This window comes from Eublepharis macularius, chromosome 1, assembly GCF_028583425.1.
Source record: "Eublepharis macularius isolate TG4126 chromosome 1, MPM_Emac_v1.0, whole genome shotgun sequence".
NCBI classification, from domain to species: Eukaryota; Metazoa; Chordata; class Lepidosauria; order Squamata; family Eublepharidae; genus Eublepharis; species Eublepharis macularius.
The window spans coordinates 170019136-170044876 of NC_072790.1; the positions used below are offsets into that span (position 1 = coordinate 170019136).

Consider the following 25741-nt stretch of genomic DNA (forward strand, 5'->3'; position numbering starts at 1 on the left):
ACCAGGTTGTTCCTGATCCATGCAGACTGACAATATGAGACTGGAAACATCAGATCTACAGATGCCCCTGGACACAAGTGCACTGTAAAGGAGTTTGCTTCTTGTTGTGAGAATTTTTCAGGTTTGGATTGGAAAAATGGGGGTGCTAAATTGTAAAGGCTTAGCACAGAACCAACACAGGCCTTGGCCAAACTCCCAGCGGGCAAAGTGGCTGTGTTCTCTTCTGGCTGCTGGCAAGAAGTCTTTCCCCTGGGAATTTGCCAAAAGGGAGGTGAGAAAACAAATTGTTAATTTGTACATCACGCATACAGGGCCTCTGGCCTCTTGCAACTAAATTGCTCTAAGGGCATGAGATAAGGTGCCCGGCTCTGGCTTATCTCAAAAGGATTGGGAAAACAAAAGAAACAAGGTCTGTCTTGGAGAAGTGTGAAGTCTTGCTCTAATTTACATTGCCAGATGTTTGTATATCAAAAGTAACTGACTGTCTTGTGAGCAATGATGTGTTGATGGATCGTATGGGAACATCCTCTGTGCAGGAAATGTTTCCCTGCTATCAAAAGAACAAAGTAAAATGCAATTTACATGTTAGATTTGTTCGGAACATTGCTGTAGTATTTATTTTCTAGCGATAGGGCTTAGCTTAGAGTAAGGAGTTCCAGAGTCACCACACTCACATGCCTTGGTAAGGGGCTAACAGAGCAACGAACCGACTTTTGTCGTGAGGACTAAGGGAAAATTCTCATGAAACTTCTGTTCTTGGAGTTTAGAAGAGCCCTGCTAGACCAGCCCAATGATCCATCTAGTCTAGAACTGTATCCCCTACTGTGGCCAGTCAGACACCCCAGAAGGTCAGTTGCCAAGACACTAAGGACAAAGCCTCCCCTTGAAACTGGCACTCAGAAGTATACTGCCTCTGAAAATGGAAGTTCCACTGAGCCCTCATAAATAGCAACAACAACAACAACATTCGATTTATATACCACCCTTCAGGACAACATAATGCCCACTCAGAGTGGTTTACAAAGTATGCCATTATTATCCCCACAACAACAAACACTCTGTGAGGTGGGTGGGGCTGAGAGAGCTCCAGAGAACTGTGACTAGCCCACAATCACCCAACTGGCTTCAAGTGGAGGAGTGGGGAATCAAACCTGGCTCTCCAGATTAGAGTCCCATGCTCTTAGCCACTACACCAAACTGGCTCTCAATAGCCATTGACAGACCTCTTCTCCATGAGTTTGTCTAACCCTGTTATCAAAACATCTAATATAGCAACCATCACTACATCCTCTGTCATGAAGTTCCACCAGTTAAGTATGCATTGAATGATGGATGGTAGATTCTAGTGTTTGGGGAGAAGAAAGAGTTCATTCTATTTTTTAATATGAAACTTTTATCATGTTCCCTTTTAGTCCCCCTGATATGTTGGTTCTGGGGCGTTAGTGGGCTAGCTGGGGAGCTTTCAGTGGCACCCCATTTACAGTGCACCTAAGGCCTGGTCTGTGATTATCGTCATCACCATCAAGAACCTTGTTTTGTCCCCTGGGTGCTGGTTCTTGGGACATAGCTACCCACAGATTCAAGGACCAGTAGCTGTCTATCATACACTGAGGTGAATCCAATTCTGCCTCAGGCCCTGTCCAGGTATGTGGTATCATTTCTGTTGCCCAAATTCTCTGCTACTCGCAAGAAAGGAGCTGTTGCCAGCTTGGAAAGTAACGGGACAGCTCTTGCTCTTCTAAGAGTTCTTTACTCCCCAAGTAGTCTCTCTTTGCATACTTTCCCTGAAAGTGATGCTTTCAAATACAGAAGTGTTCCACATTATTCCTCTATTGATGACAGTTATGGTTCTGAACTAATTTTAACCTTCACTGTCTTATCATAGGTCACATTGACCCATATATCTAAGGAAAGGAAGGGCAGATGTGATTATTTAACACACCAGAGAATACACTGCTGCCTTAAGAGGGATATTTAAGCTGGTCTTAGCTGCTAGCATCTCACTAGGCAATGATGAGGTGCATTTTCAATTTACAGGTCTCCTGTGGGCTGTGGAATCTCATCAGATCCTCTCCTGCATGGTGTGAAGAGAGAGCTGCACCCTCCCTGCTCAGCACTGCCAGCAAACGCTCACCTGGCAAGAGACAATTTTCTCCATGGGAAGAATGTGCAAATTGCATTTGAGGATTTTTTAATTAAAGCCGTCTCTTCAGCGCCTCCCACTGTGCATGGTCATCATGGAGAGCTGGGGCCTTGCTTGTTGGATGGGAACAGAGAGCCCAGGAATGCAGAACTATTTCCATCTTGCTAGTTTTGTAACATGGCCCACCCACAGACCATCCAGAGAAAGATCCACTGATCCAACACTAGGCATTTCTTAAAGGCCCTTAAGGAAGAATCTAAGGCTGTGTTCTACCAATTGTCAGCCTTTGGAGTTCTCTGTGAGAACGATAACTGAATCTGGGTTGATGAGTGCAGCTATCATGTCTTCTAAAAATAAAGAGGCTGGCCTCTGTTATGATCATGAAAGCAGCAAACCTGGGCAACCCACAAAAAAGGCAAGGGCTTGAGAGTGAGGGAGGGGGTGAGCCGAGCAAGCGAGTGAGTTATGGGAGCAGAGGCTGTAACAGAGTGGATAAGTGGGTGGGCTACAAATCAGCACACTATTAATTCGACTCCCATGCACTCTGCAGGGGGCCTTGTATAAGCCACTCCTCTCAGCCCCAGCTCCCCAACAGTATTGGAGGAATAATAATACTGATATTGCTCGACACTCTGAGTGTGACAGTAATCTGTCCAGAAGGGTGGTATATAAGCACATTGTTGTTAAATTTTCAACTTCTTTATCCCATTCTTTCTATTATTCATTTCAGGCCCGCAGCTTATAATGCACGTGTGTGACTATACATAGATGTTAATATATGATTCAAGCAAACGTACCACTCAGATCAGTAAAAAGACCTACTTCTCAAACTGAATTTCTGAAATTCCTTCGAAAAAACTGTACAAGGAGGGTAAATTTGTTTTGTTTAATTCTTGTGTGCTGCCTCTTTGTTCAAGAAGTCTGGAAAGAGAGGCTCACCTGTTTCTGAAGAAATGTTCACCTCCACACTGAGGTCAGGGATGGGGGCTCCTTGGAAGGAGGACACACATAAGTATGTGCCATAGTCAGTGAAGCGGAGGTCAATTATCTCCAAACTACTGGTCACCGGCAAGAGTTCAGGGTCATTCCTGATGGCTACCAGCCGGTCTGAGAACTTGACCAACTTCCCATTCTTGTACCAGAAGTAGAAAACCTTCTCTTGCGGGACAGCATCCACATGACATGAGAGCTTCAGGTCTTGGCCTAACTGGATGATCTCACTCTCTTTGATCACATCAGGAGTGATTTGGAATGTTGCATTCCTCATGGCTGGAAGAAATAAAATGCCAGGCCAGTTAATGCAAATACATAAAGTCATGATGCTTTGTATCCCCTAGCAAAATGAAGGATGGCGTGAGCAAACTGCCTTGACATAGAGGAGTGTAAAGAGATAGGATAAGAACAACAAGGGGAGAGGACATGCAGTGGTGACTTAAGGAACCTGGGCAAAGCCACATGGTAGGTACCCAGCATGTGTGTATTCTGGGAAAGATAATAAATCCCCTCTCCCGTACTTATAGTATTATACTTATTCCAAACTTAAAATGAACAATAAAAGTACATTGGGAATCCAGACTTTATCCCCAAGTAGATCCACTCAAAGACGTACATCGCACCAGAAGGTTCACCGTCTTCTTGGCTGGATTCCCCACATTGTTGATAGCTGTGCAGTTGTAGTAACCTGAATCTTCCACACGGATACCCCAGATGGTGAGCTTGCCCCTTTGAACAATGCTGTTGTGGGGCATAGGACTGGGTGAATGGGACCAAATCACCTGGGGCAATGGGTCTCCACCAGTCAATGAACATTGTATGGTGACATTATCCCCAGGGTTCACCACTAAAGTCTCATTCACAGACAACTTTAGGGCTGGTGGCGCTGGACAAGAGAAGAAAAAAAGGATAAAGATCAGTTCCCAAGATTAATAGGTCAGTTTAGTGTTCTGCATCGAAAGAATAATATTTGATTTTGTTCTAGAATTTAAAACAAAACATTAGATTGTGGTTAGGTGGATCTTGGTTGGTATAAATCAAATTGTGACTCTATGGCAGTTTGATACAACGAGCACACTTCATTTTTGAATTAAAACTGGAGGTACATTTCACTGTTAACACTTAAAAGGATGCACATATATTTTCTCAGTGAGCTTTCAGAATATTTGCAGGATAGCCCACTTTATATCATCTCTTGGAATTCCAGCCTCCCTTTTGCACAGTTCGGGATGAGGCTGTACTTTTTGACAGTGGTCATGATCCGGCCAGTTAAAGGCATGCTGGCCCTGGCAGTTGATCCATGATTTATCACTGGATGTTCTCTCCCACAGGGCTACACCTGGTCAGTAGTTATCCTATGTTAGTCTATTCAAATGCCTTCCAGTTCACCACTATTTCCCTGGGAATATTATGAAAGAGACAAGTGATTCACTAACAGAGTATAGTTAGAGCTTGTCGAAGGCTTTCACGGCCGGAGAACGATGGTTGTTGTGGGTTTTCCGGGCTGTATTGCCGTGGTCTTGGCATTGTAGTTCCTGACGTTTCGCCAGCAGCTGTGGCTGGCATCTTCAGAGGTGTAGCACCAAAAGACAGAGATCTCTCAGTGTCACAGTGTGGAAAAGATGTAGGTCATTTGTATCTACTCAGGAGGGGTGGGGTTGAGCTGAGTCATCCTGTGAGAGTTTCCCAGGGTGTGGAATGCTAATGGCGGGAGGCTTCACTGTATCCTGAGGAGGTTCTTTTGCATATGGATTGGTACTTGATGTGCTAATCTTCTCTGCAGGGCTATTGTCAGGGATAGAATGTTTTGTTAGCCTGGTGTTTTTCAGAACTGGAAACCATGCTCTGTTCATTCTTAAGGTTTCTTCTTTCCTGTTGAAGTTTTGCTTATGCTTGTGAATTTCAATGGCTTCCCTGTGCAGTCTGACAAAGTAGTTGGAAGTGTTGTCCAGTATTTTGGTGTCCTGGAATAAGATACTGTGCCCTGTTTGAGTTAGGCTATGTTCAGCCACTGCTGATTTTTCAGGTTGTCCAAGTCTGCAGTATTCAGACCCACCCGAAAAATACAACAGATGCTACGATCAGCAAAAGACAGTAGAGACCCCCTCACCTCTGCAGGAGTATACCGTATACCCTGCAGCTGTGGACAAGTTTACATCGGGACCACAAAGCGTAGCATCCAGACAAGAATAAAAGAACATGAAAGACACTGCAGACTTGGACAACTGAAAAATCAGCAGTGGCTGAACATAGCCTAACTCAAACAGGGCACAGTACCTTATTCCAGGACACCAAAATACTGGACAACACTTCCAACTACTTTGTCAGACTGCACAGGGAAGCCATTGAAATTCACAAGCATAAGCAAAACTTCAACAGGAAAGAAGAAACCTTAAGAATGAACAGAGCATGGTTTCCAGCTCTGAAAAACACCAGGCTAACAAAACACTCTACACCCGACAATAGCCCTGCAGAGAAGATTAGCACATCAAGTACCAATCCATATGCAAAAGAACCTCCTCAGGATACAGTGAAGTCTCCCGCAATTAGCATTCCACACCCTGGGAAACTCCTACAGGATGACTCAGCTCAACCCCACCCCTCCTGAGTAGATACAAATGACCTACATCTTTTCCACACTGTGACACTGAGAGATCTCTGTCTTTTGGTGCTACACCTCTGAAGATGCCAGCCACAGCTGCTGGCGAAACGTCAGGAACTACAATGCCAAGACCACGGCAATACAGCCCGGAAAACCCACAACAACCATAGTTAGAACTTATTCACATGATACGAAGTCCTCATGGCCATCATGAGGAATTTGTAAAAGACATGCAATGGGAGCTGATGCACAAGGGTGCATATCTGATACAGATCACATTGCACTTGAAGAAGCAGTTTTCCTACCCATACTTGTTTTCATATCCTGAAATGGCCCCAAGGAGTTGGTATTTGCTTCAGTGGGAAACTTATGTGCAATTATGACTGCATGTAAATTCCCCACAGGTGTAAATAGTGATATTCTGGGAATATTTAACAGCATGGAGACATTAACAGGAAGGGGAGCTAGACTGAAATTGCTTCTCCTATGCTACGCTGTCAAGTCCAATATGTGCCAGTGTGTGAGGCACAGGTCTTCCATTGCACTTCTAATAGGGGGTCCATGTGGCACCTACAAGGACATAGTATTAGGGGGTTTCATTCCCCGCCACCACTCAATAGTCCAGTGGGGAGAAAATGGGGGAGGGGGCTCTTCAACATCTCCATAGAGTTTAACCATAAAGTTTTGAGTGACTCCTAGAGCATCGTCCTGATGCATTTATGTCATTTCAGGTTTTCCATCAGAAGTGATGCAACACATTGATGCAACACCAAATACCTTGTCCCTGTTATCCCTCCCTCCCCCCAAATTCCCCTGCTAGGGTGCCAGTTATGTGTGGCAAACCTACTCTGTATCATGTGAATTGTTCCACTAATAATTCTGTTCTCCTGGGTGGATCTAGGGTGAAGGCACATGTAAGATAAAAAGAAGACTCATTGCAGTTCCTCTACTGTGGAGTGAGACCTTGCAACTGGACTGGCAGATATGCATGCAGAAAAAAGGCTCAATTGTTTTTGATTTAAGGCATCAGATCCCTTTATGACAATGCAGGTTGATGAATGCTCCTGTGTTTCAAGAAGGATATGTGTCCTGGACTCACCCACCTGTCTGGAACTGCCAGCATCAGCTCCTCTAGCAACTGAAATGCTCCAAATGCCTAAGAAATGCCCTCCTTACTGATGCTTAGAACTTCCCTGTATTTCTGTGGTCTTTTCCATAGCGATTAAGGGAAATTCTTAGAGAATCATCTGGAAGAGACATCACATCCTCCCCAAACCCCACCATCCCCAGGCACTTCCCTTAAGATCTCCTGGAATTTACTGAGGCAGTGCTGGCAACTTTACTTGGTTTCCACATCTCTAGTTTACTTGTTTGGGAGACAAGGGGGAGGCAAATGATCCACTTTTCTATGGCTATGGGATAGTCTGTTAATTTCCCCCAGCCAGTAAAGGTGATAACAGCTGCAAGAGGTGGGCGTCCTAGGACAAGCAGCCCACCTGAATCACGGTGGTGGGAGGGAGACAAGCTTTAAGTTCACTGGTATACCCATCTGTCATTTCACTTGTGAAGTTGGGATGAAGCCATTGTGAAACCTCCCTTCATACTAAGTCTCCCTTCACTCTTCGCTTGATACAGTGTCCTGAGAAGTGGAATCTTCTCTCCACAACTTATTTTTGCAAAGGATTATGTAATTGCCGCTGCTTTTCTCCTCTACTGCAGGCAAAGCAGAGGTGAACAACAGTAGTTTACTGCTACTGAAAGAGCAGTATAAATGTGAAGTGTTTTGCTGCTAGATGTAAATACACTCCAACTTCCATATACAAGGGTGATCAAAGGTTAGGCTGAGACAGAATGACTAGTGAAGGTTACTCAGTGAATAATAGTTGAGTGGGATCAGAATCTGGTCTCCCAAGTCCTAATCTGACACTTTAACCACAATAGAATGTGCTCTGATCAGGCCAGTCCATTCATAGTCAGCATGATGGAAATGGTCCTTTGGAAAATTTGAAAACACATGTCCGGGGTCTGAGGCACAGCCCCTGGCCTCACTGGGAGGAAACAGTGAGAGACAGCCGGGAGGCTGCCCCAGCCAGCCATCAGAGCCAGAACCTGTCTATGCCAGGATAAAGGGGCAAGGGTCCAAGGCCCCAGGGGGCCGAAAGGGGCAGGGCAAGGCCAGCTAGCCCCACCATCCAGGGAGAAGGCAGGGGGCTGGGCAAAGTAGAGGGAGAAGGCAAGGGCAGGGGAAATAGTGACCCAGCAGCTGCCCAAGCAGAGCCCTTACCTGATGAGGAGAAGCAGTCCCAACAGCCCAGAACCACGCCCCAGCCTATACACCAGCTAGAAGGCAATAGCCAGGCCCAGGGAGTGACAGAAGCCAAGCAACCTCAGGTGGAGCTACCACAGGCATTCTGGGGGAGGAGCTGGGCAGGCAGCCAAGGGGCCACAGCTGGACCTGCCTTCAGCAATCAGCAGAGTCAGGGAGGCTTGGCAGCCAGGCAACACAACACAGCTGGTGCCAGTCAGTGGAGCCAGATCAGCTACACCAGCTGCAACTACTTGGGGCAGCCCAGATCCAGGCTGGAAGAAGGGCGGGGCGGGGAAAGGAAACCCTATAAAGGATGGCTGGGAAGAGCTCTGGGGTGGTGGGTTTGAGTAGGAGTGATGGAGTGGAAGTGGAGCAGAGTGAGGGTGAAGGCAAGGAGGAGAGTGGATGAAGGAGGAGGAGATGGCAGAGATCAAGGGGAGTGAGTGGCACAGGTTGAGCGGGCCAGCGAGTGGAGTGAGAGGGAGTCTGGGTGATGTATACCGCTCCTCCATCCACTGATCAGGGTCCCGCAGAATCCCTGCCCCCCCTTTGACGTTAGGAGCAGACCGCCAAGTGCCCTGCCCAGCGGTGGCTGCAGCAAGCCCTGACAACACAAACATATCCCCAAATTCCACATGCTCCTTCATTTCTCAAAGCAATCTCATGGTATCAAAAGCTGTTTCCTTGCAGAATTAATCCCCATTAGTTCATTCTCCAGCAAAGTAAGATTAGAACTTTACCAACAACTGCTGTGAACCTTTCAGACCCATTTCCTTGCCTTGCATACATATCAATTGCCCAGATCTAGCCACAAATCCTTGAGCCTCCCCCTTTAAGCAAGGCATCCTTATTATGAATGGGCAGCTCCTCCACTTTGGAATGCTTAACCCTTCTGATTAATTCCTCCTCTCCCACATCCTCAGACACAGATGCAACAGACTCTTCTCCGTTTAATCTCTCAAAGGTCCTTTAAAGCCCCTTGTCAGCCCCACCAGAGGCTCCAAACAAAGCTCAGAAAGCAACCGTGGAACAAAGGCTGAGAGCATGTTTTAAGTAACAGCCATAATAATGCAAAATAAGGTGTTGTTACATATTCATAAAGCTTGATTTAATGACATCGTTATTTCTGCCTTCTCCTCTCCTTGGTCCCTTGTTAATGAGCTGTGCTGGGTTTGCCTTGAATCTCTAAGTTACAGCTCAAGCAAACATAACTGGGAGGATTGTTCTTACCTTTCAGAAAGGGTACAGAATTTTTGTAACATTTCACAGTTGTTCTGGATATTTTGGCACACACAACCTGTGTAACTCAATGTGGCTCTTCCAGCAATGATTTTTTCCCCATATATTGACCAAGATTGATTAATTCATTTAATAAATTTATACATAGCTTTCCTTCCACAATGCGGCCTCCAAATGAGAGGCTTGCAATGGTTCTCCCCTCCTCCATTTTATACTCATAACAACAACCCTGTGAGATTCTGGTCCAGAAGCACCTTAAAGACCAAGTAGATTTCTAGAGTATGAGCTTTTAAGAGACAGAGCTCCCTTTGTCAGATCTGACTCTTGAAAGCTCATACCCGAGAAAGTTACTTCGTCTTTAAGGTGCCACTGGACCTACTACAGACCAAGGCAGCCCCCCAACCTTAAACGACTTCTCACTTACAATCATGAATCGGCTAGCAGAGTCACCAGCACAGGTACCAGGCCCTGCAACAGATCCAGATGCCAGCTCTGCCCCTATATCTACCCAGGGAATACAATTACAGGACCCAATGGCATCAACTACACTGCCTCTGGCTCTTACAACTGCTCATCCTCCAATGTGATATATGCCCTCATTTGCCAACAATGTCCATCTGCTCTGTACATTTGACAAACCAGCCAACATCTGCGCAAAAGAATAAATGGACATAAATTTGACATTAAAAATGGCAACATCCAGAAACCAGTGGGAGAACACTTCAATCTACCAGGACATTCCGTCAAGGACTTAAAGGTCACTGTAGTTCAACAGAAACCTTTCAAAAACAGAATCCAACGGAAAGCTGCTGAATTGGAATTCATATGTAAATTTGACTCAGGCTGGGATTGAATAGAGACTATGAATGGTTATCTCATTATCAGAAGTAACTGACTTCCTTAACAGAAGCAAACTGATCTCCATATCAGAAGCTACTGTTTGCATCTACTCCTCCTTCCCCTCTCCACCTATATATCTGATCAGTTTCTTCTTGCCCTCCATGCATCTGATGAAGAGAACTGTGATTCTCGAAAGCTTATGCTACAATAAAGTTGGTTAGTCTTAAAGGTGCTACTGGATTCTTTTTGATTTTGGTAGAAAACTGAGAGGGTGGAGCAGAATTATACAATGCCATGGTGTCACTTGTGGCTGCATACTTGGAACTGACTTTACAGCAGCAAGCCACATTTAGGAATTTCCCTGAAGCCTATGGTTTTCACCATAAAGTTTTGACAAAAATTTCAGAGCATCATGCAATGCAATAAACATCACTTCCGGTTATGCAACCAGAAGAGATGTCACTGCACTGCATGACACTGTTTCACCATTTCTCCCCCCGCCCCGCCCCAGTCTCCCAGGGGTTTCCAGTGCTGTGCTTGCAACCCTAAGACCACCAGTTAAATTGCCAGTCTACCTTGTTCTTCAATACAAGTATTATTTCAAAGGGCTAAGAAGTTAAGAGTGCCATTTTCCATAGTTCTAAGACAACTTAATATCAAGTCTTCTCAGATTCTGATTCTAAATGTTCCATTACACATTTATTAGATTTTAGAACATGGTACAAACTCATAAAACATTGATCCATACAATGATGATGCAATTCACACTGAAGGGGTAGCATACAAATTCTGTGAGAACAAGTTGAAGTTCCTGAATATTTTTTGTCTAGAGATATGATGATTATGGATGGCTTTGATATACATTTACTACCTTTGAAGATATGGATGGTATGCAGGGCTTTTTTTCTGGGAAAAGAGGTGGTGGAACTCAGTGATGGAACTCAGGACTGCACCATGTTGTCACTTTGGGTCAGCTGGAACAAGGAGGAGTTTTTTAAAGTTTAAATCGCCCTTTGCGAAAATGGTCACATGGCCGGTGGCCCTGCCCCCTGATCTCCAGACAGAGGGGAGTTGAGATTGCCCTCCACGTCGCTCAGCAGCACGAAGGGCAATCTAAACTCCTCTCTGTCTGGAGATCAGGGTGCGGGGCCACCGGCCATGTGACCATTTTCAAGACGTGCCAGAACTCCGTTCCACCGTGTTCCTGCTGAAAAAAAGCCCTGATGATATGTGCAGTGTACATTTTAAAAGTTTTTTATAATTATAGTAAGATAGCTTGGTCATTCAGTTCATGAAGAATACATAATATCTGGGCCACTAAATGGCACCTCAACCTGGGCTTTTTGTTTTCCTGTATTTGTGATGATTCCAAGTTTTATGTCACCTGACCTCCATTGAGCTAAAGGCAGTGCATATCTCTTCCATTTCATCCTTATAACCACCCTGTGAAGTAGATGTGGCTGAGAGAGAATGCTGCCCCAAGATCATCCAGTAAGTTTTCTTGGCACAGTGGGGATTTGAACCTGTGTCTCCCCCACTGCAGACCAACATTACATGCACTAAGAGCCAACGGGAGTATTTCTGCTTCTCACTGATTTTGGGGTCCCTGGTTTCACACCTTCATTCAATAATTCTCTCTCACATCTGGGCAATAGAGGTGGCCTCCATTTCCAGTGGAACAAGATATAGTTTACAGCTGCAATGTGAAAGCTATAGACGCAAAATGGATTTTTTTTTCCTTTGACGTATTGGGCCTTGCTCTGAAATAAAGTCTATGAAGCCCTGGTTTAGACAAGAATTCAAAACTATTCTTTTTATTTTATGTCAGCTTCTCACAGCCTTAATAGCTAAAATCCTGCTGAGCAACAACATTTTATTTTATTTTGCTCAGTAATGTCAGAAAATGTGACCTGATAGGACTGGAGCTGCCTTGGGGCAGCTTGTTTATATGTATAACTGAGAGGAAAAGGAACCTGTAAAAGTGCCACCTGTACCTTGTAAAAGTGCCAGCAGCACCTCTCTAGGCAAGCAAGCTCAGGCTAGACAGCAGAAAAGCCTGGCTCAGCTTTAGGGCCCTCTCTACTGCTCCCATCCCCACCCTAGCCAGAGGATGGAGGCAAACAATATGCAGCCATTGTTATGCAGGAGATGAATCTCATTTATTTGTAACCTGTGGCGATTCCTTTTGTTCTCAGCTCAGAAAACTTGCTGGAGAAGTCAGCTGTGGAAGGGTGTGTGTGTGTACGTGCCTCTGTGTGTGCCTCTGTCTGTATGTGTATGGGGGAGGGAACCAATAAAAACAAAGAGTCGCTTTCAATTTCTTTTGAAGTCCAATTTGCTGCAGTAAAACTGCAGGAGAATTTGCTAGCTGTACTGCTTAACTTCTAAGCAAGAGAGAAAATAGTATACCTTGTGTTATGTCGTACACAGACTGCAGTACTGACAACAATCCCATGGCTGACCTTCTACACCTCATAATTACAGACGTTAATAATAGAAGCCTAAGGAACATAGAATGTATATACAGATAGGACTTAACAGAGGTCAGTTACCCCTTTAACGTATACTTGTTTGCGTTCATAAGCAAGGTTGTTAAATAGTAGGAAAAGCTGTTCTGTTTTCTCAACGCAAGATTTTGTATGGGTGATGTGATTCTAGTGGCTATATGTAGAAAATGAGGGAATGACCGTTGTTTCAGATAAATTTAAGTGAGATGTCTATTGAAGCACATGCCCTCTTAGCACTGGAAAGGATTCACATCTACAATCACGTCCCACATCCCGTCCTACACTTACAACTTCCACAGGTGTCTGTCCAGTCCCAAGATGGTCTTATACTAAGTCATATCCTTGATCCACTGAGCTCAGTTATCATCTACTCCAACTGGCAACAGCTTTCCACAGTAGTAGAATGCAGAATGTCACCAACTGCCCCTCTCAATTTCATGGCCTTTTAATACCATTTGTGTGTGTGTGTGTAAGCGTAAGTCCACTAACTGAGATGATCAATTCATGCATCTCACGAAGGAGCCTCTTGCCCAAAGTGCTAGCCTTTAAGTTAAGGTACCACAGCACTCTTTTGTGTTTATCTATCTAAGTAATCCTTTTAACTATACTGCAAGATACATTAATGTACCTTACATTAATATTAGCCCAGTTAATGGGGAAGAGGGAGTCAACAAGTTGAGATGGAGATCACTGCTTTCCCAACAAGGGAAATTTTCAGGGATGTGCAGCCTCAATCGGACTGGGACCATTTGAGAAGAGGACGTTTAATCACCCCTATGCAGTTTCAGCTATTTGAGACCACCCAGCAGGGTCTGTTTATTCACTAGGCAAACCTAGGAAATTACATAGGGTGCTAGTAGTGGAGGGGTACTCCTTGCCCACTCCCAGTGTCATGGCCTGCTGCAGCAAGCAATACCCCCAGTAGACATTCAGGCCTCAATATAAGGGAGAGCCTCTTCTTCCTTCAGTCTCCTGCCTCCCTGAAGGTCACCCTCCTTGCCCCCTCCCTTGTGTGGTACTGGGATAGGAGGGCAGGCAGTCTCTCTCTGGCTTTCTGCAGTTCGGTGCCAACTCCATCTTGGGAAATTCCAGGATATTTGAGACCAGGGCCCAGGGAGGATGGAGTTTGAAGACTGGAAGGAGCTCAGTAGGGATGTGATGCCAAAGAGTACCCTCCAAACCTGCCATTTTCTCCACGGTAACTGTAGTCTGGTAATGAATTGTACTTCTAAGAGAATTTCAGGTCCTACCGTAAGGTTGGGAACCCCAGCAGGGGGTGGCTTTCCAATCCTAGCCTAGGACTGCCCAAATCCTTGGGCCGATCTCTCATCCACCCAACATAGCCCTCAATGGGTAGGCACCATTTTTTTTCTTTCAATGGTAATAGGAGTGTGTGCGTGTTTTTGTGGACTCTGACAGGCCCCAATCTGACTCAAGTCACACATCCTTGAAATTCACTTTTCATTCATTCATTCATTCATTCATTCATTCATTCATTCATTCATTCATTTGTGCTACGAAGATCTGATTATGGATCTCTCAGTTCCACCCTGAAATTCACAATTCAGCTATTATTTTGTCTTAGACTCTAAATCCCTCTTCCCCATTCCTACAGCTGTTCTCTAAAAACTTCTCAATATGTTAACATTCTTCTTGGCAAGCTTCAAAACTGAACCTGCTACATGCAATCAGACTGTTGCTTGCTAGAGAGGTGCTGTTCCTTCCTATGTTCCAGCACTGTTGCTTTTTAAATGCCCTTCCACCGGACTTTTCACCTCTTGTCTTACAACTTGTGTTGTAAGACTTGTGTTCTGTTTGTTATCTCCTAATGCCTTTTAACTTATGCTACTACCAAGCTATTTATTCCCTGAAGGACATAGCTCATGGGCAGAGGACATGCACTGCGTCTAAAGCCCCAGCTTCAATCCTGCCTATCCTAAGCACCATTTCATTTCTGGTTGTTATTGCTTTCTTTTTTAGACTTTCCAATTAAAGTGATGTGACCAAAACGACAGCCTTTTTTCTTTCTTTCGAAGCAAAGGGGTTTTACCTGTGGCTTGCTTACCTAGTATATAGGCCCATGAGTATAGTTTAGAACACAAGTCGTTCGGTATGATATATGCACCTGAGGAATTCTTGGTCTGAAACACACGGGAGACACTGCTCTTCCCTTTCTCCATCCTCCTGCCAGACAGTCTTTATTAAATTAATGATGGAAAGAACTGGAAAAGACCTTTCTCTGACTAGCTCAAACCAGACATCGTTGTTTAAACCCATTTATCTAGATGACAGCCTCAGGAGCAAAATCGAGCATGGGTGTGCTAGTTCGACTTTCACCTCCATGTCTGCAAATGGCCAACAGGAGTGGCCACATGTACTCTCCCTCCCCATGACCAGTGTTGTGTGGAAAGCAGAGTTGCTAGAGTTGCCAGAGCTGGTTTTATGATCAAAAGGAGTGTCTAGGGGCTTAAGACTCTCCCCTTTCCTACAGGTTATCTCTTTGCAAACTCTCTCCCAAGATAGTTTTCTCCCAACCAGGTTCACGTCTGGAAAAAGTAGTATCAGGAGACCATCCCCCTGGAAAGTATTCTCCAGTATGCCCCTTTTCTTCTTAAAACTGGATGCCCCCATCTCTATGGAAGGGCCATACCTCTGAGGCAGAACATGTGCTTTGCATGTGACACTCCTGGGTTCAGCCCCTGGCATCCCCAGTTGAAGGAGCTCATCTAGCGGTGTTAGGAAAGACGCTTCTCAGCCTGAGATCTGGAGAGCTGCTGAAAGTCATAGTAAATAGCACTGAGCTAGCAAAGGTCTGACTCCAGAGCCAGTTTCTTGGATCCAGTCACTCTCTCAGCCTGACAGGTTTGTTTTGAGGATAAAATAGTAGAGAACTATGGAGCCCTTGGAGGAAAGGATTAAAAATATAATATCTACATCTATCTATAAGGCAGCATCATACATTCGTATGCATTGTAGGCAACTGAAGCTGAGTCTGGTTTAAACCAATGGATGGGCCACTGTTACACGTGGTGACACTTTGGAGATCTCTTGCCAGTTAGCAGAAAGCACAGAACTAAGTGTTCGAAAGGTCTAACTCAGCATAAGGCAGCCCTAATTTGAAACTCGAAATTAACAAAAGAGAGAGGTGCAGAGCAAACCAGCAAAACGAACTATATAACCGCACCCTACTAACTATGCTGTATCAATAAAGAACTATTCAACAGTTTTTTAATCAAGAGCTTTCATGAAGCAAATTGTGCCCAATTGATACAAGTATACACATAGTACAATATCATATCACCTGAGGATAATCATCCATCATAAGAAAACTTCATAATATGTATAAGTATATACAATTGCTATCGTGCTACAAAAAACTTAAGTACAATGAAAGTAACTGCTGACGGGTCGCCAGCAGGAAGTTCCCGTTCCGGAATCCCCTTTCTCAAAGCAGTTACTTCTGTAAAATATATACAAAAACAGTTTCTAAAAATTCTAAAAGGTCCACCAAGCCTCTTGACGCAGAAGATCCCATTGGATTCTTGTACGGGACGCCCTATCAAAACAAGAATCCAAGAACATCGGTCGAGAATACGGAGGAACATTGAGGAAGCACCTTTAGTGGCACACTTTAGGAGTATGGGACATGGAGATACTGATTTTGTGTATACTGTATTGTATGTAAGTCATAGCAAGGAACCTATGATTTCCCAACGGGATCTTCTGCGTCAAGAGGCTTGGTGGACCTTTAAATTGCAATCAATGGAACCCAGAGGATTAAACAATGCATTTAACTTGGCCGCTTTTTTATGAGGACATGGGCCAGAAGCACTAGCACTTTAAATGTTATAACTGATTCAGAGTTACTTGATAATTGAATGTAGTATATAACATCTGAGTGGGAATTAGTAGATTGCTGACGCCACGGAGCGGATTGCCACTATGCACTTTAAAACTTGAGAAATGTATTGAGCTGCTACTTGTAAGTATTTGTAAGACTATTCTTAGCTATGTATATTGATAGGAATCTAAAATGTTTTTATAGTGTATTTATGTGGCTTTTTTCTTACAGTATTTATTGAAATACCATCCATCAAAATTGTTTGTGAGTATATAGCAATGTAGTTGTATGTAATTTATTGTGCATTGTGTGTGAATTTTTAGAAACTGTTTTTGTATATATTTTACAGAAGTAACTGCTTTGAGAAAGGGGATTCCGGAACGGGAACTTCCTGCTGGCGACCCGTCAGCAGTTACTTTCATTGTACTTAAGTTTTTTGTAGCACGATAGCAATTGTATATACTTATACATATTATGAAGTTTTCTTATGATGGATGATTATCCTCAGGTGATATGATATTGTACTATGTGTATACTTGTATCAATTGGGCACAATTTGCTTCATGAAAGCTCTTGATTAAAAAACTGTTGAATAGTTCTTTATTGATACAGCATAGTTAGTAGGGTGCGGTTATATAGTTCGTTTTGCTAATTTGAAACTCAGCTTATGCAAGTGACATAAAGAGTGCTTCCAACATAACATTTTGAGCTTACCAGTTCACTTTTTGTAGTAATTCTTTGAGTCTAAACATATGGAACTGTGATGTCAAAATTCATTGTTTACTGGTTGTTTCCTTTTAAATATCGATACATTGGACTTACTAAGAGTACAAGCTTGTACAATTACATTCCTCCTGCCCAAAGTCCCCTTCACAGAGAATCTTTAATAGGGCCTTTCCTACTGATCTTAGTGGGTGGCGACCATATGGTAAGAGGCATTTCCTAATGACATTACCTGTTGGAATTCCTCAACTTACCTGTTGTGTTGGTAAGCTCAAAAGTAATTGACTTGTCAGGGATGCCACAGACATTTCTAACAGACACCTGACATGTATAACTGGCATAGTCTTGGGGTCGTAGATTTTTCAGTTTCAGAACTTTGGTTTCTCCCTAGAGGATTTGGAAAGAAACAGGATGAGAGAGGTAGAATGAGGAACTGCTGGTGGCTTCAACTCTTTGAAGTTATCCCAATAGCTATTTTTATTTAAACAATCTTAGAACTTGTTCATACATTCAGCAGTGTTAATAAGTTTCCTCCATATGGTCATATTGTGCTTGCCAGCATGTATCCATAGGGTCACGTGCACCCATGATAACATGGAGAAAGTACTGAGTGAAGCCAAATGTCTCCTGCATTAGTAACATAGGTTCTTCCTGTGATTATGCCAGGTCCAAAAGGGGAGATTCATCTATCCTCTCTGTCCTTGTCTTTCATTGTCTTCCCATGCATTTGTGTATCTGTATCCTTCTAGTACACATGATTGCGAGCCTGAAATAATGCATGGAAGAAATTTGGCAATAGGTTTGTACATGGAAATAGCAACAAACTGCTAGATGATGTGAAAGCTTCCCAGTAAACAAACCCCTTGAACTTAGCTGAGAGTCAATGGTGTTTTAGTCTGCAAAAGCAGCTCAGAACTTAATCCTTTGTGTAGATGAAGGAAGAAATTCTATCTGCTAATATTTTTAACATCTAGTAATTAATTTTGCACAGTGAACAAATAAATTAGTAGGCTATCATATGACCTGAGAAGAGTTGCAGATGGTTCATCAACAATTTTCTCTTTGGATCTTTTTGTACAATGGGAACGACTCCTCATAACAGAGGTTTGTGTTTCACACAGGGATACTGAAAATAGTGCTAGTATAGTTACTGGGATCTCAGGATGGCCAGACTCAAACAAACAGCATTGGGTATTTTAAAACATATTTAAATACTGTACAGCCAGAACTGGCAATTAGACTGAAAAGACATACAAAGATAACGCTAGCAGGATAATGCAGAAAGAAGCACTGAAATGAATGATCAGATCTTTAGTTTGCTTAAGCTTCTATTCAGATGCAGACTAGTCTAAATCCAGGTTATCAACAGGTGTTCATGGAGCTACCCAAATCTGGTTGTGCCAGTTACTGACACACAATCATAGTCGTAATAGAATCAATAGATCAATTACTGCAATTCCTTCCCCTAAAACAATTTACGTAACCCCTGATAGATGCATTCCAACCTTTTACAGAAACAGACTCTACAGTCTCTCCACACTGCTTATTCCACTGCTGAACTCCCCTGTAGTCTAAATACTATTACTTATTGTTCTTTCCTCATTAAATAAATAGTCATTCCCTTCTTCTTTCTGCCATGCTTTTGAATATTTGGAAACAGTCAAACAAATTGAGTGGAATCTGAAATCCCTCCGCTGCTCATGCAAGAAGGCAAGTAATGATTCTTGCCAATTCCTATTTCCCACTACAGACTTTCACATTGCACCACATAGGTCTCCTGAGGGTCTCCTGATACCCCAGAGCTGTATTTTTGTACAGCACAAAGGGCTGTGGTGGGAAGGGGGAGACAGAAAACAGCCTTCCCATTCCGTTTTTTGAACTTACCATAAAGGCCGTTTTCACACTGCTTACCTTCTCATGGAATGACCCGGAACATCGAGCAAAAACCGCAGAAGATCGCGTTTTCTCACGTGATATTTGCGCGACATCGCGCAAATCTCGCGTGAGAAAACACGATCTTCCACGGTTTTTGCGCGATGTTCCGGGTCATTCCGAGAGAAAGTAAGCAGTGTGAAAACGGCCAAAAATGTTTCCAAAATGTTTTCATTATCCATGTTTGATATGTACACTATATAATCACTTCATCAACATTATAAATACAAAACCTAACAGTACAATGCTCTGCAGAGTTACTTCAGTCTAAGATGAATGGGCTTAGACTGTAGTAACTCTGCACAGGATTGTACTATATATAGCATTGCCTAGAAAACAGAGCCCTGCAGCATACAGCAGAATGCTTCTAACCCAGCCTCAACTGATTTGTTACTCTGCTCTAAGATTTTTTCCAGTTAACGGAACAATCATTCCATGATTGTTTCTTCTGTCGCTGAATTCTCATGATTGCTTTTAAATGGTATAAACTGGGACTAGGTAGAGTCACCAACTTTTGAAATCAAACATTTTACTACCAGAGAAACGCATAGTGCTGAAGCAGAGCCAGCAACTTGTACAATGCCTGGGGGGGATAAGACGGATATTCAGGAGCTGGTGTGATGGTGCATCCCAGTAGTTTGGTTTGCATTTAAGGGCCACACAAATGCTTTTTATTAATCAAAGATACTGACTTTTCTCCTCTTTTTTTCTCTTGATTTGTCTTGTTTTCTAGTATCTTCCCCTTAAGCAAGAAACCTGAGCAGGCTAGACTTTTTGTCGTCTGACAAACCTAAAACTTGGTAAATTAAATTACTAAAGTCCTACTGCATTATACCAACTGAATTCTCTTTGCCTGAAGAATTTTTCAAAAATGGAAACTATCAAAAATGGTTGGTATAATATGTTTCAATAGAAAAAATGATGCTGGCTGCTGCTCCTCACTCCACTGTTCTCTGGGTTCTTATAAATTGTTTAACTATTTGAATAATGTTGCTATGCACAGAAGACAAAATGGTGGAGCTTATAATTCTCTTTCAAGAATGATGGACACTAGCATTTCCTTATATGACTTCTTCTGAGATTAAAGCATTTTAGCAAAGTATGTTATTGCTAACACTTCACTCTCAACATTTTCCATCTTTACTTTTCTGGCTTAGTTACAAATTTCTTATGCCAAGCAAATACTGCCCTTCTTGGAACTTGCACTTCATTTCACTTTGTACGAGTTTCTGCTTCAATTCTGAGGTAATTTAAAGTCCCTCTGGTTTACGCTGATCAGTTTCATTTTTTTCATGCATAGGTATAGTTTTCCAAAGCCTATTAGTCCTCTTGTCCTTTTCTTCCATTTAGATTACCTTTCCTTCATACTTTACTAACTTTTTTGCGGCTGTCAAGCCATTAGTCATGCTAGCTAAGATATGTCAATATTTTGATTGAAGTGGCATGCTAACAGAACGCTCTGAGAAATACTCCTCATTGTTCATGCTATGTGTGGTTCTTATCTGTACAGGTAAGCTCATACCTGCTTTTTGTTTGGAATAAATCTATCTTAGAAGATAGTTTTGGTGAGAGTGGTTGCATGAAAACTTATCCATAATACAGATTCTCCTGTGCTGATCAGGACATGGTACTCACATGCAAATATGTAAGGGGGCAGGAAGCATGTGAGCTGGGTGACTAAGACATATAACTAGGATACTATACCCCTATGGGGGTAAAAAACTCTTTAGAGAAAGGCTGCTTTGCTGAATAAATAATCACATTTAAAGCCTGCCTGTCAGCTGGTGATTTATGCATGGTTTGTATGCATCCAGTTTATTGATCAGTAAATGTGTAGATACTTGGAATATACATCAGTCTACAAGGCCCAAACTGTTAAGTGTATCATTCAGTTGTTAATGTAAACTTCCATCTAAGCCTTGTTTTAATGGCCAGTGTATGCAGCCTCAATGCCAACAAAAGCGGGAGAGAAATATCCTTTATTTTGTGAACCAGTCTTTTTCATCATAGTTATCTAAAGTTTTAGTCAACAAAAAGCATATTTCACATGGTATATTTTCCTTGATCCCTGCACCTATCTGCTGATTATTTGAACCCATGAAACTCATCTGCTGCTCTCAGAGGATCCCCAATCTTGAGCTGTTGATGGGGTATCATTATCATGTTCGATGTTCTTGTTCCATTGATAGAACAAAATGGAGGACCAGTGATAGTAGCAGATACGAAATAGCACTTTTTTATGTTCAAGTAATCAGAAGCTGTGCCCTGCTCAACAATGTGATGGAAACATTTCATTAATGGCAAAACAGCTTGAAAAGGAGCCTTTCAAATTCATTCAGTTGACAAGCATACAGGGCTGTAGGTGAGATCTTGCCACAGAACTGTGAACTGGCAGTCTTGCAAACTGAAAAAAGAGGCTTGATAGAAGCAGCTTGGTTGGTCCTAAGCCTTGCTGGACTTGCACAATTCTGCCTTATGACTAGCATGGTCTTTACTGTCTGCTGTTTGGAAACACACTATTTGGAAACACACAGATCTTCAGATCATATGGCCTGCAGCACCATCTTTTCTAAATAACATTGATTCTGCAAAAGATCTCCTATTATTCTCTTGGGCCATGAGAATGGCCATAAAACTCCTCTACTACTGACAGCAACAACATGGGCAAGAGCCATGATCTATCATACATGGAAAAAAATCATTCCAGGAATCAGTTTCCCAAATGCAAGAGGCTTTCTTGAAGACGCACCTGACTCTTGAGAGATCATGATGCAAAGCATAAAAGCATAGGAAGATAAAATCATGGATCAGACCCAGGATCCATTAGCCTAGCATCCTGTTTCCAATGACAATAGTCAGATTCTCTAGGAAGGATAAGCAGGGTAAGAAGCAAACAACTCTTTCTCCTAGCCCAGCACTTGTTGACCACATACATGTTAGCTTTCAAGATGCCACAAGACTTTTTGTACTTTAAAAAAAAAGTTATGTAACTGCTGCTGTTTGGAAATAAGTATATATGTTTATTTTATGGCGCTATCTATGGATATGTATTTCATAAAAACCTTTGTGGTCAAAAAACTGGTGGTCAAAGAGAACTCCTGTCCCCTGCCCAAAACACATACAAATCATCCTTGACCTCTTTAGATCTCTTAGCACAGGGACAACCATAGAGAGGATCCAAGTCCCAAGGCAATTTGTTCTGGCTCCCAGCATATCTACATAGTCATTATCAGAGCATGTTAAAAAGAAAGAAAAATGAGTGGTATGTTCTAAGAAATAGAGATATCCTGTATTTCAGTGCTATACTTCTCTTAGTATGCAACACTTGTATGCAATGTTTTGAATGCAACATTTATGTATTTGTAAGCTATAATATGCTGGAGCTCATGGTCTCCATAACTGGGAAACCCTTACTGCTAGAAGGCATCACCATAATAAGTCTGACTATGTATAAAGAAAAACTTTTGCTTCACATATGGTCAGAGTCCATAATAAAGACTGATTACACTTCTGGCCTTCAGAGTTACGTTTAGAAAAAAGAACATCCCCTGAGAATACTGAAATTCAGTGGCCCTGACTTAGTATCTAAAGACAGCTCGTTTTGAATGACAGCACTGCTTATGTTCCATGCTGTTGTGCATCTTCCTTGCAATATGCATGACAAGTTAGATAAGGGTACTTCTAGATGGAGAGGTTTGTGCATCAGGAATACTGAATCAGTGCTGGTAAAATGCTGGTCCTTCCTTATACTGCGACAAATACAACTAGACAAGAGCAGCACTTGAATATGATGCTAGTTACACCCAAACAACTGCTCTGTTAAACCCACCTTCATGAGGTAGGGTTTCCAGGTACTCTTACCCTCCCAGCAGCAGTGAGGGACCCAGCACTTCCCTTTTCTGACATCTTTGTGAGTATGCAAAGCATGTGCGTGTCCCTGGGGTGATGCAATTATGTTACTTCCGGGAGCGACGTTGTCTCGTCACATCACCCCAGATGTGTGCCTGGGAGAACTATTCCCCCTCCTCCCCCCACCAGCCAGGTGAGTGGTGGTGGGAAGTGGCGGGTGAGTAGGGGATCCCCTGCCCCCACCAGGGGACCTGGGATCCCTACTATGAGGAAACACTTCTTAGATTACCTACTTCCTGTTCCTCTTTCTATGGTTGCCTAATGGCAACTGTAGCAGCTGCTATCTGCAAATGTGCTCTCTATCTCATATAGGAAGCAAGCAAAGCTAGAGACCACTTCAGATATGATATCAGAGTACTAATTCTGTGTCAGAATTTGTTCATACTCAAGTATTTTCCAGTGCTTGCCCCTGTGAAGTACACAAAAGCAAGGTCTTGCAATTGCTACTTACGTTCATTTTAAAGAGAGTGCATTTCACATTTGATACAGCATTCTTGTATTTGTATGCTTGTACCATACTTTTCTACAAACATCACATCAGATTTCTGGGCTATCCTCACTGTAGCATTAGATCTCTGGCATCAGCACCAAAGAATAATGGCCAGTGCTATGAGCAGCCAACTTGAGAGAAATGATAGACTACGGGGATGGGGCAAGGAGTAACTGTTCTTGACCTCCCCTTGCTATTCACACCATCCCAGTGTCAACATTTAGCCTTTCAGTCAGCCAGCTCCTAGTGTTATCACACAGAACACTATCCTTCACCATCCTTTCTGTGACAGGAAAGAATATGGCATGTTCTTCTCTGTATGTATACATGTTTAGAGAGAGGGAAACCTGGAAAGGCTAATTTCTAGAAAGCATTCCAACCTCTTCTTTTCTAACATGTGTCCTGCCTAGTAGCCACAGCAAACATAGCTTAGCGGCAGATAACATCCCTCTCACCTGTGTGTACAATGGCTCATAGATATCCACTCCATTGTCTTGGCTGTGGGAGAGTGTCTCTGAACCTCGTTTCCAAATGAACCGAGCAGGTGGATTGGAGTTAATTGTACACCGGAGAAAGACTGTCTTCTCCTGGTAGAAGCTGCCACGTACATCGCTGATGGTCTGATGGACAGTGAGGAGAGGCTCATCCAAATCTGCAAGGAAGGGAAGGTGGCCATGGCAACTGTTACTGAGGGGCAAACCAGAATGCACACAGTCAATCAGAACTCCAAGAGTAATAGGAAATTTTTAGTTCAGACTTCTTCTTCCCAGTCAGTCTATCACTCAACAAAAAGAGGTAGGTTCCAAAATGTTATTACGTGTGATCATCAAATCATCACTCTGTAGTTCTCGAACTGATGCTTTTCTTAAGGAGGCTGCAAGATGCATAACTGAAGTTAAGAATACTTCCCACAGGCACACCTAAAATGAGCATCAAGTATCGAGTAAAATTTAGGAAACAAGACTGAAATTTATTTTATAGGCAGAAAAGAATGAGATGGAACATTAACCATGTGAATTATGAGAAGCAAAACAAGAGAAAACATAGAACTTGCCTGCCTTCTGCTCCTCTCTCAAGCCCCTTTAAATTTTTAATCTGTTCTGTTGGTTAAACATGTGCGCCCTAAAAATCCTCACTTGGTATTTGGATTTTGAAAAGCTCCGATTCAAAAACTGAGTTTTACAAAGTATGAAATTGCATTTCGGCTCTAATGTTTTTCTCCCTCTCCTGTCCATTTTCCTTTTAGTTCACATTTTCTCTCTTCTCCTATGCCACACAAGCCTTACTTATCCTCTGTCTTTCCCCTCTTCCTCAGGCCTTCTGTTCCTCTCAGGGATCTCCTCATTTCCCCAGATCTGTCACATCTCCATTCAGGTCCAGCAGATTAGTCATTAACTAGATGTGCAGCCCAAGAGTCTGCCACAGGCTGGTTGCCTGGCCTCAGTGAGGCTGATGGGTGATTCTGTGGGGTCAGAAGGGGTGTAACTTCCTGCCTTCAGTAAATTGTTTTATTGCCTCATAACTAAACAGATAGCAAAAGAAAAAACAGTAATTGAATTATTTTTAATTTTGTGTCCTGATATTTTAAGCAGCCTATGTTTGTGCCAATGGTGGGATTCCAATGACTTGTAGTTTATATATGTTGTGCAGGAAGAAAACCTCTTGCGGACAGCACAGAAGTGGAGAAGGGTCTTTTAATCAGGGGTGTACCTGCTTTCTGCCAAAGATATTCACCGCTACCAAGTTTTGCTTTCTAGGGTGATCTTTGCACGCTTTTGCCAGTTTTCTGACAATAGAAGCAAAACAATTCCTTGGGGGCATATTAAAACAAATGACAGAGAAAGAAATTGAAATCCATTGGTTCCTTCCAGGTGCCTATAGGAATTCATTGCATGTTCAAATGACCATTGGAAAGCATTAACAGAAAGGCAATTGGTGGCTTTCAAGGTGATCTCTAAGGACGCTAAGGCTAAAATGCCTTGGCAGACTGCAGTGCTTTCCCCCAACATTAATAAAACTTCTGAAGAGATTATATTTAAAAGTTTTTGCATGATTATTAATTTTACGAATTTTATTATCTCCCAAATCATTCCTTCTTGAAGGTTCTGATAAAATTTCAGTAAATAAGAATCCAGTTCACAACCACAATCCCTTACTCCATCATTAATAAGAATTTCAAAAAGATTCAGGGGGACTAAAAAGCACTTTATAGTT

At 42.8% G+C, this 25741-nt stretch overlaps 1 protein-coding gene across 1 annotated transcript in view; it reads right to left on the bottom strand.

Annotated features, from left to right (window-relative positions):
• Nucleotides 1-25741, bottom strand: part of MDGA1 (MAM domain containing glycosylphosphatidylinositol anchor 1) — a 397523-nt gene that overhangs the window by 210432 nt on the left and 161350 nt on the right. The window contains exons 4-7 of the mRNA XM_054993181.1: nt 23983-24179; nt 17451-17583; nt 3753-4022; nt 3083-3412 (exon numbers count right to left, since the gene is read on the bottom strand). Coding sequence (XP_054849156.1) covers nt 3083-3412; nt 3753-4022; nt 17451-17583; nt 23983-24179 — 930 coding nt within the window. The remainder of the gene's footprint in view (nt 1-3082; nt 3413-3752; nt 4023-17450; nt 17584-23982; nt 24180-25741) is intronic.